Here is a 15774-nt window from a genome sequence, read left to right as displayed (position 1 = left end):
GGATGGGTCACACAGCCCTGCAACTTCGGAGCCAAGACCAAACTCGGGTTTGCCCCTCTCCCAAGCCCGGTTCTTTGCCCCAATTTTGCTGATGCGGATGTAGAGAGTGGGGATGGCCCGTCCTTAGTAGAAACCAACTTGGACCCTAAACCTGCTGTCATGGGGGATCGGGGCTACCCTTCCCCACCTTCTGCCTCTCATTGCCCGCCTACCCGGGAACTCCCAGGCCCAGTCGCCCCGCAGCCTCTGGGAGGGGAGCGGTGCTACCCGCCCGCGTCATCTGATGCTGTTTCCTGCAGGAGGGAGAACAGCGGAAAAAAGTGAAACTCCACCCTCCACCTCTGCCTCCCGCCCCCGGGGCCAAAGTACAAAGGGAGGAGGAAGAAGGGAACGGGGTTGGAGCCATCGGGTTGAGAGAGCCCAGCCGGGAAGAGGCAGCTTGGCCCAGCTAGAGACACTCCAGCCACCCCCTGCGCAAAGAGACCCAACCGGAGTCCAGGCGCTGCCCCTTGCTGGCCCCACCTTACACTTGGCGGGTGCCGGAGCCAGACTCCCAGGACTGCTCCAGACTGAGGGACGCCCGGGCCCCTCTGTGCCAGCGATGGTGAGACGCCGGAGGCCCCGGGGGCCCACCCCCCGAGCCTGACCACACTGCCCTAGGTCGCCTTCCCCCGGAAGCCCGAGATGCGGGGGGCCGGGAGGCGACACTCCTGGCTCCCCAGAGAGGCGTGGGTCTGGGGCTGAGGGCCAGGGCCCGGATGCCCAGGTTCCGGGACTAGGGCCTCGGCAGTCAGCAAGGGTGGGGACCAGGGGCACCCAGGGAAGGTCCCCCACACCCACCAACGCCAGCTCCCAGCCATGGAGCCCTTGAAGAACCTCTTCCTCAAGAGCCCGCTGGGGTCATGGAACAGCGGTGGCAGTGGGGGCAGTGGGGGAGGCGGCGGAGGTTGGCCAGAGGGATCCCCGAAGGCGGCAGCTTATGCCAACCCTGTGTGGACAGCCCTGTTTGACTACGAGCCCAATGGGCAGGACGAGCTGGCCCTGCGGAAGGGCGACCGTGTGGAGGTGCTGTCCCGGGATGCAGCTATCTCAGGCGATGAGGGCTGGTGGGCGGGCCAGGTGGGAGGCCAGGTGGGCATCTTTCCGTCCAACTATGTGTCTCGGGGCGGCGGTCCGCCCCCCTGCGAGATGGCCAGCTTCCAGGAGCTGCGGCTGGAGGAGGTGATCGGCATCGGTGGCTTCGGCAAGGTCTACCGCGGCAGCTGGCGAGGCGAGCTGGTGGCTGTGAAGGCAGCTCGCCAGGACCCCGATGAAGACATCAGCGTGACAGCTGAGAGCGTGCGACAGGAGGCCCGGCTTTTCGCCATGCTGGCACACCCCAACATCATTGCCCTCAAGGCCGTGTGCCTGGAGGAGCCCAACCTGTGCCTGGTGATGGAGTATGCTGCCGGCGGGCCCCTCAGCCGTGCCCTGGCTGGGCGGCGTGTGCCCCCCCATGTGCTCGTCAACTGGGCCGTGCAAATTGCTCGTGGGATGCACTACCTGCACTGCGAGGCCCTGGTGCCTGTCATCCACCGAGACCTCAAGTCCAACAACAGTGAGTTTTGGGGAGCATGGGTGGAGGTTGGCATGGCCCAAGTACACACCTACTAACAACGCTTAGCTGAGCCTACCTGGGGATCTACTAGAGGCAGGAGTTCCTCCCCTAGGGGAATCTGAGTTGACCGGGGTGCCCGTGGGCTCACACTAGCCCCAAAGCAGGAGTTCCGGGCACCCAACAGAGTCCTTCACGCCCCATCCCCAAAGAGTCCTTGATCCCAGCTCACAGCTGCCAAGTTAAAAAAATTGGAACCTCTCACGTGGGCCGTAAGCAGCTTGCCTAACCGTGGCCACTACCTCAAGGAAGGAGGAGTGCTGGGTGCTGGCGCCCCCTCATCTGCAGGGAACTCCCCTGAAGTTCACCGTTGTCCTGTTGGTGCCTCCTCCCCCCTCCACTTGTGGTGGGCAGCTCCTCCAGAACAGAAATCTCAAAGGGGGAAAAACCACCCTCTTCCCCTGCCCCGTGGTGGTCAAAGCTGGGGCCAGGGATGGAATTCTGGCCCCACCCCTCCCCCCCTGGCTGCATGATCTCTAGCTGGTTATTTCAACTCAGAACCTCGATTTCAGACTCTGTAAAAAGGGAGTGATCGGGAGGGTGAAACGGCTTAGCAGGCTGGGCATCCGATGCCCGGTACACAGTGGGTCCTCAGCCATGGGTGTGGATGTTTGAAGGCTGGATCACCAAGAGGGCTTTGCCTGGAATCAGCACTTGGGAGTGGGCGTGGCGGGGCTAAGAAAGACTCAAGCGGTAAGGCACTCCATCTCCAGCCATTTCAGGTCCTACACGCTGCCCAGCCTGGGCCCAAGACAAGCAAGTGGCAGGTTGGGAGGGCTTTCTGAAGCAGACGAGCTTCACACCAAGCCCAAAGCAGGGAGTGTTCAGGAGGGACCCAGTTGGATGCAGGGCCTGACAAGAGCAAAGGCAAGGAGGCAGGCCGCAGCACGGTAGTGGGTACCCGGGCTGGGCCTGCTGGGGGCTGAGGTGCAGCTGTAGAGCAAAAGGAAGGGCCGGTGAGGTCACTGGAGAGGCACGGGTGGCTCTTGGAGGGGTGAGCATGGATATTTTGAGCCTCCTGGCCTGGGCTGAGCATGGATAAGCGGCTTGTGGGGAGCAGAACACCAGGGCCCAGTGATATCCAAGTCCTTGCCAGGGCCAGAGGGGCCTGGGGAGGCCTGCCAGCGACCCCACCCACTCCTCTCATCCACAGTAGGGGGCAGATCCCACCTCTCAGCCTCCCTCCTGGGCCCTAGCCATCTAGGGACCCCCACTCCCTGCCCCAGCCTGAGGGGGATTCCCCGAAGGCCTGGGGGGAGGGGACTCCCGTCTTCTGTTTTTCCTCCAGTTTTCTTTCCAGAAAAAATGGAACAATAGCCCAGGCTCCTGCTCCCCACCCTCCCCACCGCTTCCTGCGTTTCCTGCTGCCCCTGAGCCGGCTTCCTGCCCCTGCTCCAGCCTCTGCTCTCTCCCCAGCCCAGCTGCCTGCAGGGGAGGAAAGAGCTGGGGGTAGGGGGTTTGTGGGAGAGGAAGGAGCCAGGGATTGCGCCCCTACTCCCCCCCAGTTCCCTCCCAGAGTCTGGATGGTGGTGAAAGGCAGGCAGGGTGCCCTTAGCCTTGCTGAGCCTGGCCTCCCACCTCGCAGACCCCAGTTCTAGGCCCGGGCTGCTGTCTGCGGCATTGGCGGGGGGAGTCCCTGGGATGGGGGGGGCGCAGGCAGGAAACAATGGCGTGATTTTCCTGGACAATGGGGGCCTTGTGAGGAAGCCTGGCAGGGAGAGGAGGGGGAATTCTCTAGGCCCACGAGTCACAGGACTGACCAGCCAGCCCAGCCTGGGCCTGACCTCCCCCAATTCTCCACCAAAGGACCCCCGCCCCCATTGGAGACCTGAGCCAGGCCTCCCAGAAAGGAGAAGTAGGGACCATGGGAGGGAAGCGGAAGAGGCGTAAGCTGCCTAGGCCACTCCCAAGCTTCACAGAGGCAGCCCAGGAAGGGGGCTGGGGGCCAGGTCCCTTTCAGAGGCCAGGGAGCCCTAACGGGATGCTGGGAGGGGGATCTCTAGCCCCTTCTCCTCTGAGTGACCCCTGACCGCCCCATCCCCAAGGTCTACATCAGACACCAGAAGAGCAACTTGGGTTGGAACAAATTCAAGGCACTTGGAGAAAAGCAGGGGACACGGAGGTGAGGATAAGGCTTCACAGGTGTCAGGTCAAGCTGGGGGGTAGGAGGCGGCAGAAAGGCCACCAATAGAAAGAAGTCCTGAGACTTCGAGTGAGTTGCTGCCCCTCTCTGGACTTCAGATTACCTGACCGAAAAAGGGAGGCTGGCCTCCCAGCTCGAGATACTGGCGCAGAAGGTGATTCACCAGTCTGTGAGGTACCACAAGTGGCTAGAGACCCGACTGAGAAGCAGCCGTCAAGAGGATGGGTGGGTCCTGGCACCAGAGGAGGCGGGAGTCCCTCCCCCCAGCCCCAGTACATGGATCCCTTTGCCTGGTCCCTCTCCAGCTGCCTGCCCCAGCCTGCTGCGGCTCTTCTCTGGAATGAACTTTCGCAGAGCTTACTGAATGGTCCAGTTCTGAGTCTTCAGCAGCCGGGCCGGAGGCTGTTGTGAAGCTGGGAGTAAGATGTTAGAGGTTGGAGGAGAAAGTCAATCTGAGGGAGATTAGCAGCAGAGTCTTTAGGACAACTGTCAGATCCCGCGCTAAAGCTTTAAGAAGCGTGATCTCGCTGGACTTGCCTGGCGGCTCAGTGGTTAAGACTCTGCGCTTCCTCTCTACAGGTGGCACGGGTTCCATCCCTGGCTGGGGAACTAGGTTCCCACATGCCGCTTGGTGCCGCCAAAAAAAAAAAAAAAAAAGGTGATCTTGTTTAATACTCATGATGATCCTCTGAGGTGGGTTTTGTCGTCATGCCTAGCTTTAACTGTTCAGTACTCAGCCCCAGTTTGGCTAAGAGGAGAGGGTAGATTGCAGGATCATTCTCTGAATTTTGAGAAATTGTGGGAAGATTTGCCAGGCACGGTGGAAGGATGAAGATGGTTGTTGAGGGCATAAAGACGTCAGGTAGGGCAGCTGATAGGCAGCTGGATCAACTTCTGAACTGGAGCTCCCAATGTGGGAGATGCCAGTGAGGAGGGGGCAGCTGGCACCTGGGAGAGTCCAGGACAGCCTGGGGGCAGTGGGCCAAGGTCAAGGGGAGGCCAGGCTCTGAGGAACGCCAGCATTGAAAAGGCTAAGGGTGGGGAGGCCCTGAAGGAAACAGCAAAAGCAGCCAGAGGTCCTGGGAGCCAAGGACAGCAGGGAGGGGTTGAGCAGCAGTGCCAGATGCCCCCAGGAGGCCCAGAGAGCTCGGCCAGCAGCAGGATCAGGAGTTGTGGCTTTAGACCTAGAAAAGCGAATACCCTGCTTCTGTCACCTCCTCTGAGAAGTCTTCCCTGACTCGCCGGGCTGTATTAGGTGCCTGTGTCCTCTGCCCCCACTATGGTGCTGTCACTCTGGGCAGGATTGCTGAGAGGTGTGCCCTGAAAGGACGTGTGTTCAGAAATGTCATTGGCTTGGATGCCACTTCTCTACAATGCAGTTGGCTATAACCAGAAAAGTAGAGAGGCCTCTTCAGAACCTTGAAAATTCTATAATTTTGTCCTCTTTTTATTCCTCTAAAACTTCTCTCCTTTGAGCCATGCTTTTCCTGGTGAGAGATTTGCAAGCTGCTGCCTCTCCTCTCTGTACAGAGTATGGTGGCCCCATTTGGGACAAAGCCATCAGCCCTTGCCACGTCTATCCACTACTACATTTGTCCCAAACTCCTTTCTAGCCAAGAACCACCACTTTCTTATACCCCCTTCTCTCTCTTCACATCCAGCTGCATCAGTGGATATCTTTTGGAATCTTTCCCCTGGGAGCGGCTGCGCTAGCCACAATGGGACATGGACACCAGGGGTCTGTAGTGCCTGCTGGGCTTCCTTTCTCACGAGGGGGTTCCCTCCTGCTCCCCACCCCGAGGCAGGTTCTGATTCACACTCCTGCCTCAGCAAAATGACAAGACACAGGTTTCTCTTGAAATCAAAGTTACAAATGCTGAGAGGCTGCCATATTGCCCACTTCTTTCTTTTTTTTTTTTTTTGGCCACACCGTGGCATGCGGGATATTAGTTCCCCAACCAGGGATTGAACCGTGCCTTCTGCAGTGGAAGCGTGGAGTCTTAACCACTGGACCACCAGGAAGGTCCCCATATTGCCCATTTCTATTCCGTGCAGTGTTAGGAGAAAGTTAGAGCACTGGCTTTGGAAGCACACAGACCAGGTCGTGGCATCTGCTTTATTTGCATATGCCCTAGGTTAAATCAAATTATTGCTCAGTTTCCTCTTCTGCAAAATGGGGATAATGATGTCTACCTCATAGACTTTTTTTTTTTGTGAGTGCTAATGCTGAGTGTAAAATGCCTGGCCTCTGGTAACCCCTTGGTAAATGTTTCCCAGCCTTGTGCTTATTATCTGATTCTACCCCAACCCCAGCTATGAGCTCTCCAGGGCAAGATTGAGACCAGTTCACCTCGGTGCCCCCAGTACCCAGCCAGGATGCCTGTCAGATGACAGTTTGCTCCCAGCTCCTCCCTTGTCCCCACCACCTGAGCCTGGAGCACCACAGCCCTTCCTCTCTTCCCCAGTTCTGCTGCTGCAGCCCATTGAAGGTGACGACATGGAGCACAAGACCCTGAAGATCACTGACTTCGGCCTGGCCCGCGAGTGGCACAAAACCACGCAAATGAGTGCTGCAGGCACCTATGCCTGGATGGCTCCTGAGGTTATCAAGGCCTCCACCTTCTCTAAGGGCAGCGATGTCTGGAGGTGCGGCTGGGTGGAGGCTGGACAGATATGGGGCTGCAGAGGGCAGAGGTGGCTGCCAAAATCTAGGGCTGGGCAGACAAGCAGAGCCCAGAGGGAGGGACACAGACCACTGAGCTCTTGGTTGCCTTGGGATGAAATGGCAACGAATAAGTAGAGGAGGGGACATAGACCCTTTGTCTCACCCACAGTTTTGGGGTGCTCCTGTGGGAACTGCTGACTGGGGAGGTGCCCTACCGTGGCATCGACTGCCTTGCTGTAGCCTATGGAGTGGCCGTTAACAAGCTCACACTGCCCATCCCATCCACCTGCCCCGAGCCCTTCGCACAGCTCATGGCCGGTAAGGGGATGGGGCAGGAGGGTGAGGGGCAGAGCTCCTTGGCCCAGGACATATCCACTCACAGACCCCTTCTTATCCTGTCCCCCCTCCACTCCGTTTCCCCAGATTGCTGGGCGCAGGATCCCCACCGCAGGCCCGACTTCGCCTCCATCCTTCAGCAGTTGGAGGCACTAGAGGCGCAGGTCCTGCGGGAAATGCCGCGGGACTCCTTCCATTCCATGCAGGAAGGCTGGAAGCGCGAGATCCAAGGCCTCTTTGACGAGCTGCGGGCCAAAGAAAAGGTGGGAGGAGTCGGGGTCCCAGGGTTGGAAGGGGACGCCGGGAAGGAATGTCTCCCCGGTTTCCATGGGGCAGAAGGTGGGGGTGAGCGTCTGAGACCGTACCCGACTGACTCCACCGCCTCCATTGTCCCGGGCACAGGAACTACTGAGCCGCGAGGAGGAGCTGACCCGCGCGGCGCGTGAGCAGCGGTCACAGGCAGAGCAGCTGCGGCGGCGCGAGCACCTGCTGGCCCAGTGGGAGCTGGAGGTGTTCGAGCGCGAGTTGACGCTTCTATTGCAGCAAGTTGATCGCGAACGGCCACACGTTCGCCGCCGCCGCGGAACCTTCAAGCGCAGCAAACTCCGCGCGCGCGACGGCGGCGAGCGCATCAGCATGCCGCTCGGTAAGGGGCGGGTCCCAGCACGCCGCCCGCCATTGGCTTCGTGGGCGGAGGGGTGGGGTCAGGCGGGTGTGCTGGCCACACCGGGATTGGTCTAGGGCGTTGGTGGGTGGGCCTGTAAGACGAGGCTGGAAGGGGAGGGGCCCGGAGTGTGTTTTCGTTTGTGGGCGGGTTTTGGCGGGAATATTTGCATGTCGGTCTGGGAATGGCTACGGCCGGGAAGGGGCGGGGCTCATGAAAGTTCTGAGAAAGCCGAGGGAGTTGGGTGGGCCGCTCCTGGGAATCTCCGACTCCGCTGCGCTTCTCCGCGTGAGAGGTCTGCTTTCCTTACGGAGAGCCTGGGGCCCAGGAAGGCAGTGAGGCCGACCCCAGTCACCCAGCCACTGTGCCAGGCCCTGTTCCAGCACTGCCTGCGTGGCCTGGGAACTGCTGAGGGGCCCTGCAGGTTAGGATCCAGTCTCTCCTTCACCACAAACCTGCGCCCTGCTTCCCCCCCAACCCCAGACTTCAAACACCGCATCACCGTGCAGGCCTCTCCCGGCCTGGACAGGAGGAGAAACGTCTTCGAGGTCGGGGCTGGGGACTCGCCCACCTTCCCCCGGTTCCGGGCCATCCAGTGTAAGAAACTTCGCCTCCCCTTGCCCATGCCCTTACCCCCAGACCTTATCCTTTTGTCAGTCAAAACTTATCCTTGGAAGTAGATCCCACACACTGTCTCCTCCTCTTCCCCCCTGCTCCCAGGCGCCCTCCCCTATCTGTCTAAACTGGTACCTCTAAGTTCCCCAAGCAGCATGCATTTTACAACTTTTTTCAGTCTAGCAATTGTATGACACTATGTCCCATTCATTTTCCTAAACACTTTGCTAATATTAATTCCTCACGAAGACCCTGTGAGGTAGATGTCCTTGTTATTATATAAGTTTTACTGATGAGAAAAGTGAGACAAGTAACTGCCTAATGTTGCACAGCTAGCAAGTGGCAGAGTCAGAATTCAAACCCACGCAGTTGGCTGTAGTGGCTGTACTAACTGCTAAGCAGCAAATGCCGGGTGAAGAAGGACTAGATGAGATGCCTCACTGCCAGTCCCAGGACCCACACCCACCTACCCCAGTTCCGTTCAGATTCTCTGTGGCCCAAAGCTCACCCTGGGAATGGGATGGGGCCCAGCCTGACCCACACCCCACCCCAATCCTCCAAGAAGTTGCCCCTGGAGCTTGATTCTCATGATGGGAGGACAAGGATCAGGGTTCTTGACCTCAGCTCAGACTCCTTCCATTCCCCCCTCCCCCTGCCCGCCACAGTGGAGCCTGCAGAACCAGGCCAGGCATGGGGCCGACAGTCCCCAAGACGTCTAGAGGACTCAAGCAATGGAGAGCGGCGAGCATGCTGGGCCTGGGGGCCCAGTTCCCCCAAGCCCGGAGAAGCCCAGAACGGGAGGTGAGTGCCTGAGTGCCACCCACCGAGTGTCTTCTGCCTCCCAACAGTCCTGAGATTCACGAAGCACAACTCCCCTCTCGTCCCCTCACCAGGAGAAGGTCCCGCCTGGACGAAGCCACGTGGTACCTGGATTCAGATGACTCATCCCCCTTAGGATCTCCTTCCACACCCCCCATGCTCAATGGTGAGTGGCCTTGTCTCCCCCCAGCAGACTGTTGCTGCACTCCTGTGGGTCCTATGGGCAGGCTACAAGAAGCCAGCCTGCAAGGCAGGCCATTCCTAGAACCCAGGTCTGACCCATCAGCCCACAACTGAGCTGGATCCAGCCTAGGCCTCAGGGACCCTATTCAGGGCTGGCCTGCAAGAGGGCTCTCCCCTGGCCCTGTGGCAGCTGCTGTGCCCTCAGCAAGCTCTAGGGAAGACAGGAAAACAAGGAACGGTGCCCCGCATTTGGGACCCAGGGGAAGCTGGGCTGAGAGAAGAGAAGGAAACTGTGCATGTGGGGTGGAGCTAGAAAAGTGGCTGCCACACTGTGCTTCTCAGAGTCCCTTCTGGGGAGCCTGTAGGTGGAGAAGAGGATAAGAAATCTGAACGGGTGGGGATCTAGGGCCTACTCGCTGCATCTGGGGCAGTTCTGGACTTTTCTGTTTTCCATAATGGCAGTAGCACTTACTGTGTGTCAGGCATTCCATCCAAGCAACAATCTCATGAGGGATTATTATACCCATTTGAGAGATGAGAAAACAGAGGCTCTGCGAGGTAAAGTAATCTGCCTAAATCCCCCAGCTAAGGATTTGAACCCAGGGAGACTTTGACTCTCATGCTCGTAGTGAGCTTTCCCAGAAACTTTCACTTGAAGAAAGGGTTTCTCACATACAAACTACTTGGGAAGGTAGGGGGTTAGCAGAAACTGGGGCTCCTGTGTCAGAGGGACAAGGGCTCAGCTCAGCACTGCCCAGCATTGGCAGGGACTAGAAAGTTGCAGCCTCCCTTGCCCATGGGTCCCTTTAGAGCCCCCAGCTGTACCTGCTTCTCGCAGCCAGAATATAGGACCTGGCTTAACTGTTATCAGACCAGAGTCCTATTCAGCAAACAAGTTAGACTCACTCCTCTCACCCCACCCAGCGCGTCACCTCCACCATTACCTGAGCTACATTTCACAGTAACAATAACAGCAAACGTTTATTGGGTCCTTCCTGTGTGCCATTTTATAGAGGAGGAAACTGAGGCACAGAGAGGTTAAGTGGTTTGAAATAGGGCATACAGCAGAACAGGGATTTGAGCCCAGGTCTGACTCCGGAGGCAGGGCCCTGGAGCCCCGTCTGCCACACCATTTTCTGCTCCAGCAGTTGCATTGCCCCAAGCTAGCCGTGCTGCAGGCACTGAACTGAGAATTGGAAGGCCAAGGGGGCTGCTTGTAGTCACCTGCTCTAGAATGCCCCAGGCCAGAAGGGTCAATGGAGAACTTGAGGTCCTGTCAACCTGGGTGTGTAGTCTGAAGGAGCCCCTGACCATATTCTGCAGATCCATTTGGCCTTATTCTCCCTGAGCTCCTAGGAGCAGGGACACAACGGCCTGGACCCCATCTTTCTCTGGCTTGCCCTCTTACCTAAAAGGATATCACCTGTCCCAGCCCAGCTGCTGGCTGAGCACTTGGTTCCCCTGGTGCAAGCCCACCCTCCAGCCATCTTGGGCCCACCTACGAGTGCATGACCTTGACCTCCCAACCACCCACAGAGTGAAAAACCTGGCTAAGAATCAAAGACCCTGTGAGACTGTCCCAGGCATTAGCCACACCACCGGGGAGCCCCAACTCCCACCCCTTGTCCACACCTGGGTGTTCCGGCCCCTGGGGAACTGGTTGCAATGAGTGGCAGATTGGTGGGCGCAGTCAGCCTGCACTGACAGCAACTGCCGCCTGAAGCTTGTTGCCCTGGAGCCGCTAACTACCACGTGGCCGTGTCCTCTCTGTGAGGCCCCACAGAAGCGATTTCACCTTCGTCTCTGGGTCAAGCATGTTTTTTCTCTTTGTCCTCAACAACAGGGTTGCCAACTCTTACTGCCAGGGAGCTTAGAGGCAAATTAAAATCCTTGCCGAGTTACCTGGGGCAAGTCGCTTACTTTTGGGAACCTCGGTTTCTCAGAATATCGGCCTCAGGAACTCCTTTCCATTCTTAGTTTGTGTGCTGACCTCCAGCTTCACTTCACTTTGTTCCATTTATCTTGCCTGTTTTAAACATGTTTTTCCCCTGTTCTGTTTAAACTCACTGTAAATGATCAGTTTCCTCACCTGTAAAGTGGCGTAACAGCAGTCACCTTACATGGTTGTCACAGGATTGTAAGAATGGACTCTTCCATCCAACATGTATCGACATATATTATGAGCCAGGCATCAAGGTGCTAGAGATCAACACTGCCCTGACCTTGGGGAGGGCCTAGTCTGGTGGAAAAGCAGACTCAGAAATAAACAAGGACAGTAGGGAGTAGTACGTGGTGGGGCGAGGGCTCTACAAGGCATAACGTGAGCAAGAACCGCACAGGTTAATGGGATTCTGGCAAAGCTTCTAAACGAGGAAAAACCTCTTGTTTTCCTCTCCATTCTACTCACTTCACTTCTGACACTAGATGCCTGGGGGTTTTCCCCACACCGACCAATTCTGGGACACCAGCTGGGGGTCCTACAATCCAATCCAATTCTAACACTGCCTACCTGGAGTTAGTTTGTGTCAGACCCCACAGGTTAAGGGTTCAGGCCCACAGGACTGCTCCTCCCCACTTCAGACACCAGTTGTATGTTCGGCTTGTCACCTGTGCTCCCCACCGACCAGCTATAAATCAGAGGTCCCCACGACCCCCTCCTCAGATCTGATGATTTGCTAGAACAGCTCACAAAGCTCAGGAAAGCCATTTACTTACTAGATTACCAGTTTATTAAAAAGGTTACAGGTCAAGAACAACCAGATGGAAGAGATGTGTAGGGCAGAGTATGTGGGAGGACACAGAGTGTCCACGCCCTCTCCAGGCACGCTACTTTCCCAGCACCTCCACTGGTTCACCACCCAGAAGTGCTTGGAACGCTTTGGCTGGGTTTTTGTGGAGGCCTCATTACATGGACACGATTGATTGCTTAAATTCTTGGCCATTGGTGATGGGATTCAATCTCCAGCTCCTCCCCTTCCCAGTGCAGGTGGAGGCTGAAAGTTCTAACCCTCTAATCATATAGTTCGTTCCCTTGGCAACCAGACCCCATCCTTAGGAGCTTTCCAAAAATGACTGCATCAATATGAACTCAGATGTGGTTAAAAGATCTCCTTATGAATAACAAAAGGCGCTCCTTTCACCTTTATCATTCTTACACTTAGGAAATTCCAAGGGTTTGGGGAGTTCTGTACCAGGTATGAGATGAAGACAAAATATATACTTTTTTATAAATCAGAATGTCATAGCTTCACAGAGGATGTGACATCTCAGCTGGGTCTTGAATGGTAAATAAGGGATCACTGAGAGCCGAGGTGGGGAAGGTGTGCTGAGCGGAGGGAATAGTGTGTGTACAGCCGTGGGGCCCACCACACCTGAGGAAGAGGAATCCAGGTTGGAACTCAGAGGGAGAGCTGAGAGCCAGGGACTCACAGGCCTGAAGCAGCAAGTGGGGTTCAGGCCTGCATCCCCTCGGTCTGTGGAGCCCAGTGCAGCCCCAGCACATGGGCCAGCAGATGTTTGTTGAATGAATGAGTGAAGGTGGAAAGGCAGGCAGGAGCCAGTTCAGGAAGGGCCTGGAAATTGATGGGGGACTTTTGAAGCAGACTTGTCTTTAGCAGATTTGCATTTTAGAAGGCAGTGGTCACTGCAGGGGTGGGGTGGGGTGGGGGGATAAGAGTCAGAGAGATGGGGGGAATTCCCTGGCGGTCCAGTGGTTAGGACCCCTGTGCTCTCACTGGCAAGGGCGCGGGTTCAGTCCCTGGTTAGGGAACTAAGATCCCGCACACCGCATGGTGTGGCCAAAAAAAAAAATAGAGAAAGATGGGGTAAGGGTTGTGGCTGAGGACAGGGACCCCAAGCAAAGTCCTGGTTCATAGCAGAAACTCACTTTTCCCAGCTTTGCATTTCTTCCTCTGGACACCCAGCCCAGCGCTCCACTCCAGGCAGGCCCAAGGAAGAGAGAGAAGGCTTTGAAACCCAGACAAGGAGCTTAGACTTTCTTCTAGTGGCAGTGGAAAGCCATGGCAGGTTCTAGAGCTAAGGAGGACCTGACAAAATTGGGGTTTGTGGGAAGCCATCACAGACTGCCCTACGTCCTCAATGACAGGTTCCCCAGACCCACCCCAGGTGGTCTAGAATGGAGTCGGGCCAACCCTAGGCCCACAGGTTAGGACACAGATGTCCTGAAATCCAGGGCAGTTCAGGCTTAGCTGAGCCCTTAACCTCTCCAAGCCTGGGCCATGAGGATCAGACAACATAATGCCCCTAAATCATTCAGCTCAGGCCTGACGCAAACAGCTCATCTCTCTGAGCCTCAACTTCCTCATTTCTGGAATAGGGACAGTGATGCGTGCCTCTCAGGGCTGTTGTGTACATTGGAATTGACCTGTGTGCTCCCGCTGGAGGGGGGCGGGCGAGCAGAAGGACCAGGGCTGCCCAGCCAGGAAGGAGGTGGGCACAGAGCATGGGTCCCAGACCTGTCCCCGGACCCCTCCAGATAATCCACTGAGGCCCCGATCTGGCCTCAGCTTGCTTGCTGGTGGATCCCCTGCCTGCCCTCCAGCCCACCCTCCATCTCTGGGCTCCAGGGCACCTGGTTGCCTCCCAGGCTTTGCTCCTGCTGGTTCCTCAGACTGCGATGCCCACCCCACCTTGCCCGGCCCCGCCCCTTCTGAAAGGCCAGAAAGTGTGTCTGCTGGGGGAGGCGCGGCGGCCTGGGAGGAGTTGGGCTGGCCGTCAGAGGGGAGCAGAAGCCAGTCCTTGCTCCAGGGCCGCCGAGGGGTCCCCCCGAAGTCGGCCTAACCTGTGTACCCGCCACCAGGTAACCCCCCGCGGCCGAGCCCGGAGCCCGAGGAGCCGCGGCGGCCGGGCCCGGCGGAGCGCGGCAGCGGCTCCGGGACGCCCAAGCTGATCCAGCGCGCGTTGCTGCGCGGCACCGCCCTGCTCGCCTCGCTGGGCCTCGGCCGCGACCTGCAGCCCCCGGGTGGACCGGGCCGCGAGCGCGGGGAGCCCCCGCCAACGCCCCGCGCCCCGCTGCCCACGCCGTCCCCCGCCGAGCCGCCCCCCTCTCCGCTCATCCGCTTCTCCCCCGAGATGCCGGACGCCCAGGCCTCCCCGCTGAGCCCCGACGCCCCCGGCTCGCCCTCCCCCGCGCCCCTGCTGCTGGAACTGGGTGTCCCCGCCGGCCAGCCATCAGCCAAGAGTCCCCGGCGCGAAGAGGAGAGGCGCGGTGAGTGGCCTCTGCCTGGTGACAGAGGGGAGGAGGGGCTGGTGGGGACGCGCAGGGCAGTACAGCCGGGGCCACAGCTGTCTGCTGACCGCCCCCTCAGGGCGATGAGGATGCACCATAGGGAACTGAGTTCCCCGTTCAGCCATCCATGGGGGTGGGGGCGGGCAGGGGCCAGGCCAGGCCAGTTGTGAGATAATAGAAATGAAGATGATGACGCTAGCGAACTCCTACAGGTTGCTTACTTGTGCCAGGCACTGTTGCTAGTGCTTTACAGAGGTTGCCTCATTCAGTTATGGAAACAAGGCTGTGAACTAGGTACTCTGGTTATACCTGTTTTTCGGATGAAATATCGAGGGATTCCAGGCTCCCACTAGTAAGTGGCCGGGCTGGGATCCAAGCCCAGGTCCCTCTGCTCCAGAGGACTCCTCACTCTTAACTGCTACGTAGTAAACAGATGCACCCCCAAGCATGAAGGACCGTGGAAGCTATGAGTCCCGTAACTCACTGTACAGATGAGGAAGCTGAGGCCCAGAGCAGGGCAGTGCCTCCCAGGGACACCCAGGAGGTGGTGACTGCCTGACCTCGGTCCTCTCCCCCTCCCTTCATAGGAAGCTCCGTCTCGCCCCCACCAGGGATATCACGCTCTGCTCCTGGCACCCCAGGTACCCCACGCTCACCGCCTCTGGGCCTCATCAGTCGACCTCGGCCCTCACCCCTTCGCAGCCGCATCGACCCATGGAGCTTTGTGTCAGCCGGGCCACGGCCTTCACCCCTGCCCTCGCCACAGCCAGCACCCCGCCGGGCACCCTGGACCTTGTTCCCAGACTCAGACCCCTTCTGGGACTCTCCACCCGCCAACCCCTTCCGAGGGGGCCCTCAGGACTGCAGGGCGCAGACCAAAGACGTGGGTGCCCAGGCCCCGTGGGCACCAGAGGCAGGGCCCTGAGTGGGCCGGGCTGCTCCCCACGCGCCCACCGCCCTCCAGGAGCCTCAGCATACACTGGAATAGGAGCCGGTCATGCCTCTGTAGCTGCCTTGGTTTCGCCCAGGGACCCTGCCCCCCCCGGGGGTCAGGAACACTACACTGCACAGGAAGCCTTCACACTGGACAGGGGGCCTGCACCCCTCCACACCTGCAACGTGCAGGTCCCCCGACTTACCCGCCCCACTGGGGCCCGACACTGTACCCAGCTGGTTGGGAGGACCAGAGCCTGACTCAGGGAATTGCCCCCAGGGGTGGTGCAGGGAGGAGGGGAGGTGCAGGGGAGAGGGGCCGGCCTTAGCTGTCACCAGCACTTTTGACCAAGTCCTGCTACTGTGGCCCCTGCCCCAGGGCTTCGTGCCTGGGCCCCCCTGCCCCGGGGGTCATTTGGGGCCGGGGCTCTCTGGGTGCCTTCCTGCTGCCCCGGCCAGGGTTGGGGCCATGGCCTCGGGATCCAATGAAGCCAAATAAACTCCCCAAGCTGTC

The 15774-nt window shown here is 58.6% G+C and overlaps 1 protein-coding gene across 1 annotated transcript in view; it reads left to right on the top strand.

Annotated features, from left to right (window-relative positions):
• Positions 1–15774, top strand: part of MAP3K11 (mitogen-activated protein kinase kinase kinase 11) — a 17208-nt gene extending 1434 nt beyond the window's left edge. The window contains exons 2-11 of the mRNA XM_060019252.1: positions 300–1597; positions 6263–6443; positions 6632–6780; positions 6886–7061; positions 7201–7444; positions 7946–8059; positions 8743–8878; positions 8971–9062; positions 13899–14306; positions 14915–15774. Of these exons, the coding sequence (XP_059875235.1) occupies positions 859–1597; positions 6263–6443; positions 6632–6780; positions 6886–7061; positions 7201–7444; positions 7946–8059; positions 8743–8878; positions 8971–9062; positions 13899–14306; positions 14915–15252 (2577 nt within the window). The 5' untranslated portion in view covers positions 300–858 and the 3' untranslated portion in view covers positions 15253–15774. The remainder of the gene's footprint in view (positions 1–299; positions 1598–6262; positions 6444–6631; positions 6781–6885; positions 7062–7200; positions 7445–7945; positions 8060–8742; positions 8879–8970; positions 9063–13898; positions 14307–14914) is intronic.

The sequence above is a fragment of the Delphinus delphis genome, chromosome 8 (assembly GCF_949987515.2).
Source record: "Delphinus delphis chromosome 8, mDelDel1.2, whole genome shotgun sequence".
Taxonomy (NCBI): domain Eukaryota; kingdom Metazoa; phylum Chordata; class Mammalia; order Artiodactyla; family Delphinidae; genus Delphinus; species Delphinus delphis.
This window is presented reverse-complemented; position numbering and strand designations above follow the sequence as displayed.